The 17,949-nt window shown below is 46.4% G+C and overlaps 4 protein-coding genes across 15 annotated transcripts; 2 read left to right on the top strand and 2 right to left on the bottom strand.

Annotated features, from left to right (window-relative positions):
• Positions 1 to 3: 3 nt before the first annotated feature.
• LOC117645226 (ADP-ribosylation factor 6) lies at positions 4 to 6,631 on the bottom strand. Of its 2 annotated transcripts, none has more exons than XM_034385270.1 (5): positions 6,479 to 6,631; positions 5,251 to 5,365; positions 5,041 to 5,144; positions 4,678 to 4,876; positions 4 to 4,590 (listed from the first exon to the last, which is right to left on the bottom strand). In XM_034385270.1, the coding sequence occupies exons 2-5, from the start codon at positions 5,330 to 5,332 to the stop codon at positions 4,448 to 4,450; spliced, it is 528 nt and encodes a 175-aa protein (XP_034241161.1). In that variant the 5' UTR covers positions 5,333 to 5,365; positions 6,479 to 6,631; the 3' UTR covers positions 4 to 4,447. The 2 variants fall into 2 exon arrangements, with proteins under 2 accessions (XP_034241161.1, XP_034241162.1); XM_034385271.1 differs by lacking the exon at positions 6,479 to 6,631 and adding an exon at positions 6,199 to 6,379.
• LOC117645221 (trans-1,2-dihydrobenzene-1,2-diol dehydrogenase-like) lies at positions 6,603 to 9,085 on the top strand. 8 transcript variants are annotated; one of them, XM_034385263.1, is made up of 8 exons: positions 6,862 to 6,973; positions 7,265 to 7,371; positions 7,518 to 7,721; positions 7,796 to 7,926; positions 8,002 to 8,159; positions 8,232 to 8,481; positions 8,575 to 8,725; positions 8,819 to 9,085. In XM_034385263.1, the coding sequence occupies exons 3-8, from the start codon at positions 7,520 to 7,522 to the stop codon at positions 8,926 to 8,928; spliced, it is 1,002 nt and encodes a 333-aa protein (XP_034241154.1). In that variant the 5' UTR covers positions 6,862 to 6,973; positions 7,265 to 7,371; positions 7,518 to 7,519; the 3' UTR covers positions 8,929 to 9,085. The 8 variants fall into 8 exon arrangements, with proteins under 8 accessions (XP_034241150.1, XP_034241157.1, XP_034241154.1 ...); XM_034385264.1 differs by having other exon boundaries at positions 6,891 to 7,002; XM_034385261.1 differs by having other exon boundaries at positions 6,915 to 7,145.
• LOC117645224 (MIT domain-containing protein 1-like) lies at positions 8,913 to 10,443 on the bottom strand. 3 transcript variants are annotated; one of them, XM_034385268.1, is made up of 6 exons: positions 10,194 to 10,443; positions 9,963 to 10,113; positions 9,639 to 9,877; positions 9,347 to 9,552; positions 9,117 to 9,258; positions 8,913 to 9,044 (listed from the first exon to the last, which is right to left on the bottom strand). In XM_034385268.1, the coding sequence occupies exons 2-6, from the start codon at positions 10,102 to 10,104 to the stop codon at positions 9,012 to 9,014; spliced, it is 762 nt and encodes a 253-aa protein (XP_034241159.1). In that variant the 5' UTR covers positions 10,105 to 10,113; positions 10,194 to 10,443; the 3' UTR covers positions 8,913 to 9,011. The 3 variants fall into 3 exon arrangements, with proteins under 3 accessions (XP_034241159.1, XP_034241158.1, XP_034241160.1); XM_034385267.1 differs by having other exon boundaries at positions 9,963 to 10,106; positions 10,196 to 10,440; XM_034385269.1 differs by lacking the exon at positions 8,913 to 9,044 and having other exon boundaries at positions 9,066 to 9,258; positions 9,963 to 10,106; positions 10,196 to 10,440.
• Positions 10,444 to 10,862: 419 nt separating this feature from the next.
• Positions 10,863 to 15,751, top strand: LOC117645220. Of its 2 annotated transcripts, XM_034385258.1 has the most exons (6): positions 10,863 to 11,022; positions 12,755 to 13,197; positions 13,418 to 13,595; positions 13,670 to 14,050; positions 14,160 to 14,900; positions 15,033 to 15,751. In XM_034385258.1, the coding sequence occupies exons 2-6, from the start codon at positions 13,124 to 13,126 to the stop codon at positions 15,576 to 15,578; spliced, it is 1,920 nt and encodes a 639-aa protein (XP_034241149.1). In that variant the 5' UTR covers positions 10,863 to 11,022; positions 12,755 to 13,123; the 3' UTR covers positions 15,579 to 15,751. The 2 variants fall into 2 exon arrangements, with proteins under 2 accessions (XP_034241149.1, XP_034241148.1); XM_034385257.1 differs by having other exon boundaries at positions 14,160 to 15,751.
• Positions 15,752 to 17,949: the final 2,198 nt, after the last annotated feature.

Raw genomic sequence — 17,949 nt, 5'->3', positions numbered from 1 at the left:
TTCTCTACTGCAGCCTCTATGGAGAGGAAAAGGGTTTTATTTTCATGTCAAGCAACATACACATTTTTTCATAAATAATATGCCTATGTTTAACAAAATCAGAAAAATGTTCAGTTCCCACAGTAGTGCTGCTATGGGGTTTAAAATTACATTTTTAAGACTGAAATAGAAGTGGCTTCAACATACATGTTATATTCCTTTCAATTAACAATGATACTCTAGAGGTAAATTGAATCATACAGAGTCGCAGAATTAAATGGGTCATTTGCTTCCAGACTCAATGTAAGAACACATATGGTTCCTTCCCCGACGACAAACACAACATTTAACAATCAATAACTTACATACAAATTTATGACTGGCATTGAGTTACCTAGCTAAGCTGATGATATTTTCAAGGTCAGGAATAACAGACTGTTGATTATCGGCATGATGGAGTAACTGATTTTTTTCTCTCAGAATAATACTTCAGACACTCCACAGTGAACATACTTCATTTTTTTTTTTAATTCCCAAGAAAGTTCAAGTGTGTTGCAAATGACTAACACAATAAAGCTTGACTAGCCATTACACGGCAGATTTGTGTCCCAGAGGATGTTAGGTCATTCATTCCTACCTGCCAAGTGCAGCAGCTATCAGCCTTGATATAGTTTAACTTTGGAGATTCAATATTCACACAGAAAAATCTTGTAAACAATAGCCAAATGCTACTAAGACTTGAAGCACTTGTAATGAGCCCATGGCTTAGAGCACCACCAAACCTACAGTTAATAAATACATGTAGCTTGTTGGATGAGTATCTCAATCAGAGGATTGTATAGAATCTAAGTAGACAAAGAGCACAGATGACCTTAAATGGCATAATGATGGGATTTACCAAAAAAAAAGCTCTTTGAACATACAAGAAAAGTCAGCCACTTTTAATGAGAAAAATAACTGCAGAGAATACCAATATGAATAAAATATAAGTTTCAAAAACTGATTTTAGGCTTTCTAACAGATAACTGCAACATTTATTTGTAAATTGAGCAGATTATTGAACAATAGTTAACTGATACTTTACTTTGGCATTGAAACAACCTTAAGAAGCACATCTAAACACCTACTTGTTGTTTCAATAGATACTGCTAAATAATTGTCAGAGGAAATGTGCTTTGTGAAATATACAAAACAAAACAAAATATTTACCCTTATACCTCAATAAATCAAGGAAACTCATTTGTAATTTTCATGGCCTTACAGTATAAATATGTATATATATGGGTATGTATATATATACATATTTATATGCATGTATATAGGAGTATATACACAAATGTGCAAAAGAAGACAAAATAGATACAGCAAATAACATCTAGCAGCTACATTACATATATGATTGGCACCAGAAATTCAAAATGGGCTTGTTTGTTAGTGATGATAAAAGAAAGAAACCTTTTCCTCTAAGCGCTATAAAGATGCCTTAGCCAAAATGTCAATTCAAATGATGACATATCACAATTGGATAACACAATCCACAACACTAAGAAATACAAAGGAGTCACAACATCTTTGTCTCATTAGCAGTAAAACTTTTGAAATCTAACCAGTTCAAATTTTTTATTTAATATGAGGTAACCCAAACACTAGCTTTCTTGGTGTTTCATTTCTTCTGCTGGATGAAAAACTTCAAGCCACATAAATACAAGCCCCCGTCCATGAATTCTGATCCAGTTACTAATCAACTAAAACACTGTTAGACCAGACCACAGAACTGTCACCAAATTATGGACAGTTGTGAGTAGTGCCATCACCAGTATATATACAGAAAATAACATTCATGGTCTAATGTACTTTTGATCACTTTCCTGTGTAAAGGAAGACATTCCTTAAAATTTTTCAAGTTTCAAACTGGATCAACTAAGACCACTATTAACTTCTCTGAAACGCTAGGCATATTTGAAGCACCATTCAAAATGACCTACAACTTTTAGTCAGAATGTTTAACTTGACACACAGGCAGAAACAATCAATTGAATTAGAATGGATGAAAACCAGCAGAGCACTAAACAGGTCTTGTTTGATCCAAAGGCAGTTGAGTCTTAGTTCTGCGAGTTCAAATCCCGACTCCAGGAAGAGCTTTCCTCTATTCCGTTTGTTTGACCAAGGATACAACTCTAGTACAAGGGAGGTCCCAGCTCATCCCATGTGTCTCCTTTCACCAAACTGAGGTTACTTCTTAGGCAGTCTCTTAATTCAAGCAAACTATTCAGAGCCTCATTTAAACTAATTTTAAAAAGATGTGGTCCCTGGACTGGGAAGATAATCTACATAAGCAAAATTGGCTTAAATTTCAACAAACGCATTGCACAAAAAACACATCATTCAGTACTAGCTGAAATAGTCCATTCGGTTATCATTCCAAATATTTCTTTCCAGTGAAAAGAGGTGAACAAAGTAAGGTATCTTCGAACAGAATCAGTCCTCTGCTTGCCTCTGAATGGGGAAAGCAGAACCATTCTTCAGTCCCCAACTCTGGTTCACACGTGACTTGACACACAAATGAGAAATAAAGAAGAAGAAAATAGAGAAGCTATCTGCAGCATAATGAGGAACAAAGTTCTAAATTTTGGCAACAGTAAACCTGCAGCAATGGTGTCAACCAATTTATGAATAAATACGCTTTTAGCTGAAGAGATGGCATCCAGCAACCAGCTTTAACATCGTGGTTCAACCCCACCAAACAAAAACGAAATGTCAGTCTAAGAATGTCTTAAAATCTTAAATATCCTATCTACACTAATTTTTTATTTTTTAGGGGTGAACACCAATTAGTTATCTACAGGTGGCTGGCACCACCATGCAAGTGTGCCAAGGGGCACACAGAAGAGAAAAAGCCCTTTGCACCAGAGACAATTTTTGAGAAGGAAGAGACGTCCTGTGGCCAAATCGGTAGTTCATAAGGGGTGAAGGTGACAATGGTGGAAGGGTATTCTCACAGAGTATCGGCAGAAAGCACCAAGTATCCATTTTACTCGAATGTGGCAAACGCATAGCAAACAAGTTCATAAATATAATTACAATTAAAGTAACGACATCTGCATGCTAAATAATTTCAGTTTTTTCTCTGTTTAAAATATGTTATTTCTGAAATCCATAAAGAGCCAGTTAATATTTTAAAATCATATCAGAACAGGAGGGGATGCGTTACATGGCAAGAGGCATTACCTCAATAGGGTTACATAGAAAAATAAATGAATAAACATATGTGACAGGAATGCCATCTTGACTTGGTAACATACCTGCATTAAAAATATGATGGAATGTGTGTAGTGTGCAATATACAGGCTAAAGGTACATAACACCAATGCCTCCAAAACTACATTCGAGTTAACACAGGTAATAAATTAAATGTGCTCATGTACATGTTTTGAGAGTAAATTAAATTCATTCCACACCTTGGTAAAGAAACAGAAAACAAAATGCATAGACAGTATTGACATTAAATTTTCAGTTAGTCGTTTTGAAACTGATAATTATCAAGAAACCCCTACAGCAAGAGTCTACAAGTTACCAGCCAAAGCTTCACAATGAGAAAATAAAAGCACAAAAATAGAAATTTTTTATAAAAAGGAAACAACAAAACCAATAAATATGTGAATTGAGCCAGTAATCATGTTATTTAATGTACATAAATATTTAACTCTTTATTTACAACCCACTTTATTGCTTACTAGAGCAAAGGTCCTTGCTTGATAATTATAATATAATCTATATTTACATTTACAACAAGAAATGTATAAAGAGCATGGCTTCCTATCAAAATTGACAATGGCAAGATGGGATAAAAGCAACTTCAGAAATGTCAACTTCTTATTGCTGGGACCCAATTACCAGAAACCGCACTCACTCAATTATCACTCAAAACTATTTACAGCACAATTTGAACTTCTGAATTAAAAGACAGTACGGTAGGTAGGCCACAACACATCACATTTAAGAGAAGCCAGAGTGTGTCATTATAATTTAAATGTACAATGAAACTAACACACATGAGATGAAATTAAAATAAGAACAATCTCTACCTTAAGTCAGACTTCAGAAAACCTGACTGTGGTGAGTGTGATGGTGTGAAATTCTGACACATTTTCTCTTATGTACAAATATAAAACTACTGGCTCTGCCAAAGTATCAGAACAAACAAGAAAGACTGACTTGCAAAGATTTAGATTTGTCTAATCTACCATGATGAATGATCTACAGATCATCAAATATGAACAGGATTACGGCCCAACAGTTTACACTCATCCAGATAATGTTGCACCCAGATGAAGCAGACAACCCTTTGTGTCTGATGGTGTTACACGTAAACTTATGACAGAATCTCAATGAGTGCCTAATGGACGATAGCAGTTTCAGTCTTGGACCCCTGGCAGCCCTGGCAGCAAAAGGTTGGGCAGTTCTCACCTCATAGTTTGTGGTTTGATGTGAGCCACGTCAGTCCCTCGTATAAGCCATCCCCTGTTGTCGCACACGAGGGCTGTACATACCAGTTTCGGTCTCTTATACGAGTGAGTCCCAGCTTCTCCTGGATTTCGTGTGGTTTCATGGCTACATTGTGAATTGAGGAAGAAAAGAAAGTTAACTCAGGAATAACTCATTAGAAAACAAGGTCAAACAATTAAAATAACGTCTTACCATCTGGGAGATCTTGCTTATTTGCAAATATCAGTATGATAGCGTCCCGCATTTCCCGATCATTAATGATCCGATGTAATTCCTGACGAGCCTCATCAATACGATCTCGGTCAGCACAGTCCACAACAAATATAAGACCTTGGGTGCCAGTATAATAGTGCCGCCAAAGTGGTCTAATTTTGTCTTGGCCTCCAACATCCTGCAACCGAGAGAGCGAAAACAATATAACAACCAACAAACAGCAATAATCAGGCTGTGGAAAAATTAAGCACATGGTGAGGGGTGTTTGCCTTCAGTACATAGACTGTGTGCTTATCTTATCAGAAAAGCCAGAAATAAGTGGAAAGTTGCAACTTCACTCACCCAAACATTAAATTTAACATTTTTATAAGTTACTGTTTCTACATTGAATCCAACAGTAGGTATTGTAGTTACAGACTGGCCAAGTTTCATTTTGTACAAGATAGCTGAAATTATGGTTAAGGAGCACACAAACAAACACACACACTTAATAGAATTCATTCACACCATGAGAGGATTTTGCAATACAGACATTGATGACAAAAAGGATACTTGTTTTTCCAGCAGCATCTAGCCCTAACATTAATATTCGCATTTCCTTGTTGCCAAAAATTTTGGACAGAATTTTGCCCATCCTGACCCGCTAGGCCTCCGCACTTTTTCTTATCTGAAAATGAAAAGAAAGAACAAGTTATAGAGAAGAACTGAACAGATTTTAGGCCTGTTACAATTTTAAGCCATTTCCAAAAAAAAAAAAAGGGAAAACTATGCATGAACAAGGCTGACTTTCAGAGCTCTCATTCCTGGCTTATCAACACACCCACTTGAACGCAGTAGGTGGTGGGAGAAGCAATGAGGATGGGGAAGAAATAGTGGCGGAAGAAATGAAAATCAAGATAAATGAGTCAGCGAGTCAGCCCAAACCTCCACCCAGTTTAATCGCAAATCTAACATTCTATTGGTTCTTTAGGTCACCATTTATTTATCTTCGAACTCTACATGGCACACTACATCAATCTTATGGAAATTAAATAATGTGAAGTTGTCACAAAATAGCCCAAAAATGTGTGAAAGGGGTAAAATGTAAAGAGAATAAATTTACTGATATGTACACAATCGATAGTTCATAAACAAAATAATAAGTAAGCGATTCATTCTCTGGGGGAAAAGATGACAGGCCCGTAAAAACAATGAAGTCGTGGAGAACGTGACGCACTTGTCAATAAGCTCAAGGAAAGAAGCTGCTTCCTAAACACTAGTCAATTTTGACATGTGTCATGTCAACCGGGCGTGCAGAGGTTAGAATAACATAAATAACGACACTGGACTTGGACTGCACCAAAAAGATGAAATCTTAAATGTCAGACCCTTTAAAAAATTAAAATGGCTTCGCAATACTGCCTCCGGATGCTAATTTTGAGCTGAAGTGCACCAGAAACTATGAAACCACAACAAACCACTCCCCTTCAAGCCCTGCCAAAGCATTTAAAATAACCTTACCAATAGGTTTATAGCAAACGGAGCTAAAATCTGAAGCAAGGCGGTCATGAATGTACCATAGAGAAAAACAAAATAACGCATACAAAGTCACGGACTGGCGGCATTTTGCAAATCTAGACTCAAAAACTAGGAGATTGATTAGTTAGGCCTATCCGTGGCGATCCTTGGCGGTTAAGGGTCACATAACGGCTTTTCTATTTGGCCCGGGGCATAAGGGCGCAAAAACCAGGAGAAAAGAAGTATCCGAATAGAACTGTCGGAAATTTCAAATTACCCTTACCAGTTAACATTTACAAACTCTTCATTCATTAAAAATCGAAGACTTCTGCCTCAATTTTCATCGTAGTGGCAGAACCTCCCGACCGTGGCGCCCTCTGCGGCACAAACTCGCGTACTCGCGTCTAATCAACGGAAATCACGGCTCGGTGGAGTCTGGCGCCAAAATCTTGCGGGTGGCGGAACCGCGAGACCCTCATCATTAAAACTCATGTGGGTTTCAATGGAAGAATTTAACGGTACGACTATACCCGCAAAACCCGAAAATTCGTGCATCCATCTTTCCAACGCTACCCGTCAAGATGGCCGTGCCCAGATGATTTGTTGTTGTTGTTATTACTGTCCCGCCCCCGCCTCCCTCCCCCTCCCTCATTCATCCGCCTATCAATTGAAGTGAAGTGATTATCACGTTTGATAAAGTTCTGCGAGGCCAGGCGAGTACAGTGCCTTCCCCGCTGCCCTGTCGTGCCCCTCTAGGACTGTCTAGACGCTTGTCAAGGTGTTGCGAAGGGTTTATACAAAAAAATAGTGAGAATTTCCCTGACTTTTCCCTGATTTCCCTGACGCGAAATTGCAAATTTCCCTGACATTTGAGCGCATTAAAACATTGATTGGGTTGAACTCGAACGGCCGGTGTCTCGCGCTCTCCTCCGCAGTTGTCCAGAAAACAGGTCCAGTGTCGCAGCAAATATATTTTTCCCTGACATTCTGCTGCATTTTGCGAAATTCCCTGACATTTCCCTGATTTCCCTGACCCTATTTTTTTCCCTGACTTTTCCCTGATTTCAAGGTTTTCAAGGTTTGTATAAACCCTTGCGAACCTCCCACCAACTCCGGAGCGACAACGGCCGAGCCAGTGCGAGCCGGCTTCTACTGCTGCCTCTTCTGCTGATAGAGGTTTGTCTTGTCAGTCTGACAGGTGGTCCGAACGTCCGGACCGGGTGCGCTTCGCTTATTCTCTTCTTGTTGATTGCTGCCTCTCCCCTCCTTTCATTGATTTATTCATTTTACAGTATTTGACTGTGCTTTTGGACGCTTTTCAGAGATGGCGACCAATTGGGGAATCGCAAGTGCAGGACTCATCTCCCATGATTTCGCCACAGCTGTTGCGACCCTTCCAGCAAATGAGCACAGGCTTGTAGCTGTCGCTGCTCGAGACCCCGCGCGCGCTAAGGACTTTGCAGCACGTCATAACATTCCTCATGTGCACTCCTCGTATGAAGAACTTGCCAAGAATGCGGATGTTGGTCAGTTCATGTCATCCAGGATATGAATGAGGTTTGGAGAGAATGCTGAATTTACTGTGGCGTGTTTGTTACAGAGGTGGTTTATGTTGGAACCATCAATACTTACCATTATGAAGTGTCCAAACTGATGCTGGAACATGGGAAACATGTACTTTGTGAAAAACCCCTATGCATGAACCAGCGTGACACAGCAGCACTATTGAAGGTAGATTTTCAAAACATAGTTGTTGTTTTACATATTTTGAATTTCTTTAACACGTCTAATGTTATTACTTTTCAGCTTGCCAAAGAGAAGAAGCTTTTCTTCATGGAAGCTATTTGGAGCCGCTTCTTCCCATCTTATGAGTTTGTGCGGAAAGAACTGTCTGCCAAAGCTATTGGAGATGTCGTACAACTTAATGTCAACTTTGGTGTTTATCTTGAAGCAGCACGTGTCAAGTGAGAAACCCTCTTGTCAGTTTGAGTTTACTGGGGCGTCGCCATCATTTTCATTCCTGTTTTCGTTTATAGACAGATGGATCTAGGTGGCGGTACAATCCTGGATTTGGGAGTTTATGTCCTGCAGCTGGCTGTGATGGTCTTTGGTCCAACAATGCCGCTCTCTTTGAAAGCAGTCGGACACTTGAATTCTGAAGGTGTTGATGACAGTGCTGCCATTGTGCTGACATACCCTGGGTCAAAAACTGCAGTTTTGACTACATCCTCCCTTGCTAACATGAATAAAGATGCTACCATTTATGGAACCAAAGGCTCCATTCAGGTACCAAATAAATTTCAAACTACAGTGATTTTATTGTTAATATATTGCAATTGGCTTCAAATGAAATATTTACCTTCTATTTCATGTGTGAAGATCAAAGATCCATTCTGGTGTCCTACTATTGTGGTGTCTGGAGACAAGTCTTCAGAATTTGTTCTGCCTCCAACTGCTCAGCCATGTAATTTCACTAACAGTGCTGGGCTGCGTTATGAAGCTGCTGAGGTCCGCCGCTGTATTCAGGAGGGTAAGCACTAACAGTCAAAAAGATACAGAGACTACAGAAAACAATTGCTACCTTATGACTGTGTTAATTTATGATGTGCTATTGTTTAAACAGGATTGTATGAGAGCCCTAAGTTGACTCATGAAGAGACCATGATTATATCAAAGATGGAGGACATGGTCCGAGCTCAGATTGGTGTGAAATATCCCAGTGACCCTCAATAGAGCTTCAATTTATTTCTTCCATAAGCTTTTTGTTTTGTTTTCGTTATTGATAACGGTGGTGTTGCTGAATTTGATTTACTGTTTTATATCCAATGAATGGAGTTTGTTGTATTGTTCTGTTTTAAATGAGAATTATATTTTTGTATGACAATGCAAACGTTTGTATTTTATTTCCTAATAGTACTTACAGCTCCTTTATGAAATATATCTACCGTTGTTTCATGACATTTTCTCAAGTCCATGTTAAAAACTCCTAGAGCCATTTTATTCTCAGGAGACTTAAAATAATCTAAACCTCTCCCAATCTTGATGATCCAGCCATTGCTTAGCCTAGGGACAAAATTGTAAAATGAAAAAATAAGATACCATAGGTAAGAGAATGCCATTCTTACATTGCATTTTGAGAAGCTGTCATTACCTAATAGTTCTGTCATGGAGTGTAGGCCGTATTTCTACTGACAAAGTTACATTGCGAGGTTGTAAAGAGTTCTTCAATGAATTAAGCCATGAATTTGTATCTTGAGCCTCTTGTTGGCTGTGACCGATATTTGTTACCAGACTAATTGTTTTCAGATTGGAACAATTCATGACTGCTAGTTCACAGAACTTTAAAAAGTTTTGACACTGCAAAAGAAAATTAGGTATGTTTTAAATAGGTAAAGAGTTGCAGACAGCCAAATGTCTTTTGTTTAAAACAAACAATCCAGTACCTGGTGGAAATTTCTGATATATGGATCTTCAACTGATATATCAGTCACCTCTGCATCCAAAAATCGGCCAAATACACTTTCGTAACTGTGACCAGTTGAATCCGCTTCTATTACAACCTGCTCCCTGTATTCACCACGAGCTTTCTTATCAGCTATTAGCTTCTTAATTGATTCTGCTCGTGTCATGTACTCTTCCACCTTAAGTCGAAGTTGAGTTTTTTTTGCTCCATCCGTTGTGTCTACGATTAAAATGTAAAATTGACAAATGTAAGGATAATAATCAATAGATTCACGAAAAGAGCCAGGTGGCAGTGAGTCACTTACTTTTAATTACTTCCAAAAGTACTCTTAAGCCCTGTTCGTAGCAAACTAATGATTCAGTGAACCGATTGTTTTTGTCGAGCTCAACTGCTCGCTGTAAAATGCCAATGGCAATACCCAACTCCACACTTCCCGAGGTGGACATACCTGTATTCAAAAGAAAATAAATAAGAGAAAATAATGTCAAAGTTCATGCAAAAGTGGAGTTGACTGTAATAGTAAACACAGCTACAGACCTGGATAACCTGAGTGAAAGACAAACTGGGAACGATTCCAACCTTTAAAGGTGCTGACAGGGCAGAAAGCAACAATGACACGTCATGAAAGAAGTGTTACCTACAGGAGGAAAGTCTAAGTCAATCCTCTAGCAGAGAGGACCACAGCAACATGCATATTTCTGCATATTTTGCAACGAAAACATCTGTTTGTCAGAAGGTGACAGCTCTTTCACCAATAAACAACAAAAATACAAAAGACAACAACATGAAAGGTCATTCTGCTGCCAACGCCACAATCACAAAATATAAAGATTGTACTGTTGTATTTTTGTTTCTCCTGGAAGAAAAGAGCCCAAGTTGAGCGATCCTCTTGCTTCGATATTTCACTTTTAATTAGCCCTTGAAAATGCCTTCTTTCTCCAGCAGCATGAAACTCTGAACTGCTGATGAAGCATAATGAAGAAGTCATGTTGGCAATATTTCGCTGTCTCAATCCAAAATAATCAGCGCCAAAATACGAAGTTGATCGGAGATTCGACACGCTAGAAGGAATTGAAAGCATCAGGGGTTTCTTTCGCTCTTTTCTTTTCTTTGAACAGGCAGGACATACCGCCGAATTTCCGTCGACCAAGCCAGGCGTCTTGTTGGCACGACGGGTGTACCCCCCCCCTCCCCTTCGCTGATGTACTAAGCTTGTATGAGAAGTTCGGCCATTACTTCTGCTCTGCCAAGTTCTGTTTTGAAGCTTCTGGCACTTCTCGCACTCATAGCTGTCGTGTGAAATTTAGAATCGAATTGTCGGCTGCAATAATGCGGTAACAACTGGATATTTCAATGCCCGTATGGTGAGTCCTTTCATAGAGTAAAATGTGCCGTTTCAAGAAAAGTTCTCGAGGGTGCACGGTTAGGTCGTAAAAGTCGTCCCTCGCCTTTGACAGTCCTCGTCCCTTCCAAATTTGTAGCCAATTTAATCTTTCTTGTAAAGGTCGCATTTTAATTTATTATTGTGACAATTATTGGATATTTCCAGCGCATTAGCCTGGGTAGAAATCGGCTTCAGTGCTCCCAGTTGCGAGTGGAGACGGTAACCATAATAAACATGGCGCCCGGGTGGGTGAAGTACGTGTTAGAAAATTTCTCATAAGCGAGCCTCTCGACGGGTGTCCTGTCGTCCGACGGTTCATGACGTGGGGAAGGACTCGTTGCACAGCTTCACCAGCTGGGCTCTGGAACCGCCTTCCTGGTGCCATGGCGGCGTAGTGACTGGAAATGCTGGAGCCCCGGATCCTTTGGGAGCCGATGCGATCGGCCCACGACTGGAGATACTGGAGAGCGCCTGTAGGTAGGCAACCCTTGCCGCTGGAATCGGTGGAGCCCGATGGGTTGCCCACCTCCGGGCGCTCTGCGTGCCAATGAGTCGCTCTGGTGGCTCGAACACTTGGAACACCCTGCTATGTCCGCTTCATTTTGCCGTCCCTAGAGGTGGGGGTAGCAAACGAGCAAGATGCGGGTGAGAGTGCTTTATTCAGTGCTGGAGTGGCGGGAAGCAAGGCGGGACGCCAGGGACCCGCACCACCTGGACGCCTCCAGTGTGCCTCCAGCTGTGGCGACCCTAGAAGGAGAAACTACCGGGCGCGTAACCGAGTCCCTGGTAACAGCACGACTTGGGCGTGCTCCAAATCACGAGCACGCCCGCCGCGTCTAGCGCGTCCAGCCCAGTCCAGCCTGAAAAAAAAGAGCCTGTGAACGGCGCAGGAACGGAACGGGCCTCTTTTTCAGGCACGGCCTGATACGGCGCCTTGTTTGGTCGGGGCGGCATTGGCGCTATCACGGCGTTATCGAGCCCCGTGCTCCTCTCTCTCTCCTCGACCTTGGTCGACCTGGCCGGGACCTCGGTGTCCATGACGGCCACGTCGGCCACGTATCGCCGCAGCTGCCTCAGAGTGTGCCATCTGTGCCACGGCCAGCCTCGGCCGCGGTGCTGTGCCAGAGATCAAGGCCGTATCCGAGCCGTTTCTCTGCGAGCCGCAAAATTCGTGGGTTTTAGTCCCCCCCCCCCACACACACACACACAGTGGGCCAGAAGACCGGTGGAGGCGGTCAAAGCTCTAAACGCGTTTTGAGCTCTGGAGTCGCTAAATGGGACTCGGACCGAACGTGTGACCCCACCAATGGATTGCTCTCCGAACGAGGAATCCATTGGTGGGGTCACACGTTCGGTCCGAGTCCCATTAAGCGACTCTAGAGCTCAAAACGCGTTTAGAGTTTTGACCGCTTCCACCGGTCTTCTGCCCCCCCTCCCCCACAGGTACCCGTTTCGACAGCTCTAGTCCGGACTGGCGAGACGCCCAAGGCTGCCCAAGGCCGAAGCGCGGGCCTAGAGCTAAGAAACGGCTCGCCTTCACGGGGAGTTGAACCCGGTCCCAGTCATTGTGGCCGTGCAAGGTCGCGCCTTGTGTGGTTTGGAGCAACGGGAGCGTATCGGTCCTGCCAGGGGGATTCCGGTTCAAGTCCCCGACTGTAGCCGAGATGGAAAGACGTCAGCAGAAGGCATAATCTGGTTTTTCTGTTTTACAGTGCTGGAACTCAGCGCAACCAGGACCGGCCGCTACTGCAGAAGTGCAGAAGGTCCTCGGAAGCATCCGAAAAAGTTTCGGAGACGCCCGACACTTCGGAGCCGAAGCCGAGCCCGCGGCCGGGAGCGTACCTGACATGAACGGGCCGCTGTAGCCGCTCCGAACGCCCCGAACACACGGCCGAAGACGTCTTCGGGCATCTTCGGGGGTCCGTGGCGGAGCCGAAGTCAGCCGAAGCCGCCGAAGCCCGGTTGCTGCTCGCTGCACGACCCCTACAGAGTCCCGCCGTTTTTAGTGTCGCCTCTAGAGCACTGCAGAGCAGTCAGTTTGTGCGTTTCTTTGTTTTTGCGCTGCCCACCCCGAACCAGCAATGCCTTCGCGGTGTTCCGCCCCGACGTGCGAGTCAGGGAAGGGCCACAAGACGAAAGGCATCTCATTCTTCTCGTAAGTATGTCGCGCGCCGCGCGTGGTGCTCAGGGGCGTATTCGTTTTCGGAGGGGAAAAGAGGGGGGGGTTTCTTCCTGACCCCCTCCCCCTTTTGACCGCCCCAAGAAGGGACACAGATCACTTTCGTGCCACTTGTTACGTTTCTGACTTGGCTCTCCTTCCTGGGACGCTGACTAAGCGGTACACTACATTTTTGTATTTTGTTTCATTTTTCTAGGTTCCCGAAGGACCCCGACGTTCGGGCCAAATGGCTGCGTCTGTGCGCCCTCACCGAGAAAGAGATCACCCGACACCCCGTCCTCTGCTCGCTGCACTTCGGCAAGGACGACGTCGTCTCGATGGGGGACCGATTCAGGCTCAAGAAGACAGCCGTCCCGAAAATCACCGAGAAAGAGGTAAATTCGTGGTCCATGTGTATGTGCGTGCGTGTCCACGTGGTTCTGACTGATGCGCCATTTTGTGTCTTCAGAACACCTTCCTGATTCCGGCGGACCCCCCGCCACTGCTGCCCATCGGACTGCCCCCGGAGGTGGGCAAGGTGGCCACCGTGGCGCGGCTCGGCCCCAACCCTTTCCTGGTGTCCCCCTTGCCCTACCGCGCCATCAAGTCTGCGTGCCCGCTCCCCCTGGCCCGGCCCCTCTCGCCGCCACCGCTGGTCCCGCTCCCGCGCCCGCCCAAGTGCGTCTTCAAGTTCCTGGGCAAGCTGTCCACCGAGCACTACCGGGAGGAGAACCACCCGCAGGGAAACCACCCGGAGGGGAACCACCCGGAAGATAACTACCCAGAGGATAACTACGCGGAGGATAACTTCTCAGAAGATAACTACCCGGAGGTAGTTCTCCGGTCGGAGGTGAGTTATAACGCTTGCTTGCATTGTGGGAATTTTCGCCTAGTTCGTAGGTATGCGGCAGCACTGAATTCGCGGGACACTGATTTATATTTGGCGGTTTCGTTTCCAGTCTCCTGTTTGTCCAACGCCGCCGGAAGAGGAGAGAACAAGACTGGAGGAGAGAATAAGACTTGAGGAGAGGACAAGACTGGAGGAGGAGAAGACAAGACTTGAGGAGAAGATTCGCGTGTTGGAAAAGGCGCTCGAAAAGGAAAGGTACCTCGTCACCGAGGCGGCCTCCGAAGCGGCCGAAGCAGTGGAGGCGACCGAGGCGGCCGAAGCAGCCCGCCAAGAAATGGAAGCCAGACTCCGGCGGCACATCCTCAAACTGGAAAAGGATATCGAGAAAAAGGACGCGGAAGCGAAGAAGCGGGCAGCGAAAAGCGAAAAGCGGTTCAAGAAGATGAAGGCCTTGACCCAGCAGGTGCGGAGACTTCGTGTGCGCCACGATCGGACGTTCATCAAGGAGACCATCAGGGACGTCAGGGAGGACAACGACACGGACATGGTGGCCCTCGTCAAGCAGGTGGTTGATGAAACTTTCAGCGGTGAGGCGGACGAGGCCTGCCAGGACCCCAAGGCGCGCGCGGCACTCATCCTGCACTTGTTCCAAACGGGAGTGCACAAGAAGCTCGTCAAGAAGTTCAGGCAGGCCCACCCACTCGAAATGCGGCGTCCACATTTGACAGGTGACGAAGTGGACACGCTGGACACGCCACCGTCCAAAAAATCAAAGCCGTCTCATCCAGTGAAAGCGGAGCTTGGACTTTCGAATGAGGGGCGTAGCTTGCAGCCTGAACACTCGAATGAGGGGCGTAGCTTGCAGTCTGAACGATCGAATGACGGGCGTAGCTTGCAGCCTGAACACTCGAATGACGGGCGCAGCTTGCAGCCTGAACACTCGAATGACGGGCGTAGCTTGCAGCCTGAACACTCGAATGAGGGGCGTAGCTTGCAGTCTGAACGATCGAATGACGGGCGCAGCTTGCAGCCTGAACACTCGAGTGACGGGCGTAACTCGCAGCCTGAACACTCGAATGACGGGCGCAGCTTGCAGCCTGAACACTCGAATGACGGGCGTAGCTTGCAGCCTGAACACTCGAATGACGGGCGTAGCTTGCAGCCTGAACGATCGAATGACGGGCGTAGCATGCAACCTGAACACTCGAATGACGGGCGTAACTCGCAGCCTGAACACTCGAATGACGGGCGTAACTCGCAGCCTGAACACTCGAATGACGGGCGTAACTCGCAGCCTGAACACTCGAATGACGGGCGTAACTCGCAGCCTGAACACTCGAATGACGGGCGTAGCATGCAGCCTGAACACGCGAATGACGGGCGTAGCTTGCAACCTGAACACTCGAGTGACGGGTGTAACCTAAAGTCTGACCTTTCGAATGACGGGAGTAGCTTGCCGCCGGAAGAAGAGATGGAAATAGTTACGGAGGCACGGGAAGAAACAGACCCTCTGGCTGAGGTTCAGTGATATTTGTGATAAGGGAGTGAAGGAGATTTTATTAAAATGTTTTGAATGAACTATGAGGATTTTTTAAGTTTTCTAAACGGAAAATCTTTTTCTGTGTACTGTGTACACACCTTTTATTATTAAATTTTCCATGTTAAAACACATTTAAAACAAGAGAAATTGAATAAACTTCAAGCAATATAACAGAGTAATATTTCCATTTCCTTTCTTCCTCGCTTCACAACATTGAAATTGAGGGAAGTTCACAACAAGGACACGTAGGTCTTACACTAGCACCACACTGACTACCTCTTGCAAGCGTTTATGGGTGATCATCTGACAGAACAACGTATCTTCGTGGGGAATCCCATGGTAGATACGGTGTTATGTGCGAATGCCACACATATGACAGAAGTAGTGGTACGACGTACACTTAAAATAACACACTTGTCGCACTCTGGACTCCCATGGTCTTCTCTGCGACCCAAGAGAGATAGGAGAATATGCAGGGCGTTAACGAGGTGGGAATAACTGCACCAGAGCACACCAAAATTAGATGGAAACCATGAAAAATTACACAAAAAATAGTTCAAAATAACAAAAGAACGGACGCAAAAATTTCGGGTTGTTTTTCTCTTTGAAGAACTGTTGAGGTCCGCTGCTGAAAGTCGTCTCGTAGAACGAGGCGCCGCTCTTAGCTTCGGTAACCTAGCTTTATGAAAGTCGAATGCACTCATACAGCTAGATAACCAAAGAAAATAACAGCGCCTCCCAGGCGTCTTCGTCTGCTGCGCGGCCTTGGCGGCGGGTCCCCGCGGGTCCTTGGCGACGAAACGGAAGAGAAGGGCCTGCTTCGCGAGCTTGGCGGGCTTGGCAAGGCGGTGACTTCACCGCGTTGACGTCACCGTCCGTGAACCGCGACCCGCAGAAACACGTGCAGCACCGCTACCTGTCAGCAAAAGAACAACACCAACAAGAACGATGCTTGAATTAAAAACAACAAGAGTCGACCAAGGCTCGACCTTTCCGATTCGCTCCTTTCTCCCGCGGCACCAGAGCGTGGCGGGCCGGCGGGGCTGGCAGCCTTAGAGGCAGCCTGGCGGGGAGCTCCCAAAGGCCTTTGGCTCGCCTTTGGCTTGGCCGAAGGTGGCCGAAGGTGGCCGAAGGTAGCCGAAGGCGATGCGAGTGGCTGGCCGGGGCCAGGCCGGGGCCAGGCCGGGGCCAGGCCGGGGCCTTCCTTGGCCAGGCACAGGGCGCAGGCATGCGGAACCGCGCGGCACCGCACCGCGTCTCACATGAGGGCCTCGACCGCTTTGCCTGGCTTTGCCTAGAAGGTGGCCGCGCGGCAGGCCAAAGCCACAAACACGAAAAGTCGGATTTGGAGGCAGCGGCATGGCCCACACACGCAACCGCCCGCACACACACACACAAACTCGCACACGGCAAACGAATGTGACACACATTTGCGAAGCGTGAGAAATGGCCGCGCCAAAAGTGACCACCATCCACTGGCCGAAATTGCCGCCCTCCCCCGCCGCAGCCGGACAATTATCGGAGCACGCCCACGACCAGGACGACCAGGACGACGAGCACCGGGAGGAGCAGGGAGGCCCGCCACTGCCTCGACGGCGTGCACGCACGCCCGGCACGGCCCACGCCGCAACACTCTGTATGCGAACACAATCCGAAGCCCCGGCGGGGCGGGGCGGGGCGGGGAATCCCAGACGGGGACTTGGGCGCACGGTGCGCCGTGCCGCCAACACCAAGGGCCGGCAGGGTCTGTGGCTGGCTCTGGCGTTCAAGTCTCGCAGGCACGACACGCCAAAAACGAGAGCCCGGCGCTCTCTCTCTCTCTCGCTCCCGTACCGCGCGCCCCGTGAGTGCGAGAGAGACAGCCTGCAGGCGTGGGCGGCGAGGAGGACAGCCTGCCGGCAACCACCTCGCGAATTACTTTTCAAGATTATTTTTGGCGAACCGCGGGGGCGAGAGACTGAGAGACGACACGCGGCGCAAGGACAGTCTCCACACGAGGGCCTGCACCACGGCCTCGTTGGGGAGCGCGGGGAGCGCGCGCACCAGGTGAAGTGAAGCTGGGTCCCGGGGGCCGTCCCGGGGACCAGGACCAGGTCGAACCAGGCCGCTTGCAGGTCCCCCAATAGCACCCTAATAACCAGAAGAATGCCCCTCGGTCCTCGGCCGACCTACCGATCCCCGGCCTGGCCAGCCCGGGCAGCCTGGCCGGTACGGGCCGACAGATGTATCTTTTGTGGCTGCTTACCTGGCCGACAGGCCGACAGGCAGGTAAAGGAGGGGGAAGGGGAGAGCGGTCCCGAAAACACCTACACACCTTCCTCGAAGACGCACCGGCCACACCACGCCACGCCACCCCATC

This window comes from Thrips palmi, unplaced genomic scaffold (genome assembly GCF_012932325.1).
Source record: "Thrips palmi isolate BJ-2018 unplaced genomic scaffold, TpBJ-2018v1 HiC_scaffold_18, whole genome shotgun sequence".
NCBI classification, from domain to species: domain Eukaryota; kingdom Metazoa; phylum Arthropoda; class Insecta; order Thysanoptera; family Thripidae; genus Thrips; species Thrips palmi.
This window is presented reverse-complemented; position numbering and strand designations above follow the sequence as displayed.

Excerpts from the sequence above, each read along its gene's own strand:
- LOC117645226 (XM_034385270.1), bottom strand. The coding sequence starts at position 5,332 with ATGGGCAAAATTCTGTCCAAAATTTTTGGCAACAAGGAAATGCGAATA. Across the intron at positions 5,145-5,250 it reads AGATGCTGCTGGAAAAACAA|CTATCTTGTACAAAATGAAA; the intron begins GTATCCTTTTTG and ends CCATAATTTCAG. Across the intron at positions 4,591-4,677 it reads TAAGCAAGATCTCCCAGATG|CCATGAAACCACACGAAATC; the intron begins GTAAGACGTTAT and ends TTCACAATGTAG.
- LOC117645221 (XM_034385259.1), top strand. The coding sequence starts at position 6,686 with ATGTGGGTTTCAATGGAAGAATTTAACG. Across the intron at positions 8,160-8,231 it reads CTTGAAGCAGCACGTGTCAA|ACAGATGGATCTAGGTGGCG; the intron begins GTGAGAAACCCT and ends TTTCGTTTATAG. Across the intron at positions 8,726-8,818 it reads CCGCCGCTGTATTCAGGAGG|GATTGTATGAGAGCCCTAAG; the intron begins GTAAGCACTAAC and ends TTGTTTAAACAG.
- LOC117645224 (XM_034385268.1), bottom strand. The coding sequence starts at position 10,104 with ATGTCCACCTCGGGAAGTGTGGAGTTGGGTATTGCCATTGGCATTTTA. Across the intron at positions 9,553-9,638 it reads ATATCAGAAATTTCCACCAG|TGTCAAAACTTTTTAAAGTT; the intron begins GTACTGGATTGT and ends TTTCTTTTGCAG. Across the intron at positions 9,259-9,346 it reads CTCCATGACAGAACTATTAG|GCTAAGCAATGGCTGGATCA; the intron begins GTAATGACAGCT and ends TTTTGTCCCTAG.
- LOC117645220 (XM_034385257.1), top strand. The coding sequence starts at position 13,124 with ATGCCTTCGCGGTGTTCCGCCCCGACGTGCGAGTCAGGGAAGGGCCAC. Across the intron at positions 13,198-13,417 it reads AAAGGCATCTCATTCTTCTC|GTTCCCGAAGGACCCCGACG; the intron begins GTAAGTATGTCG and ends TCATTTTTCTAG. Across the intron at positions 14,051-14,159 it reads AGGTAGTTCTCCGGTCGGAG|TCTCCTGTTTGTCCAACGCC; the intron begins GTGAGTTATAAC and ends TTTCGTTTCCAG.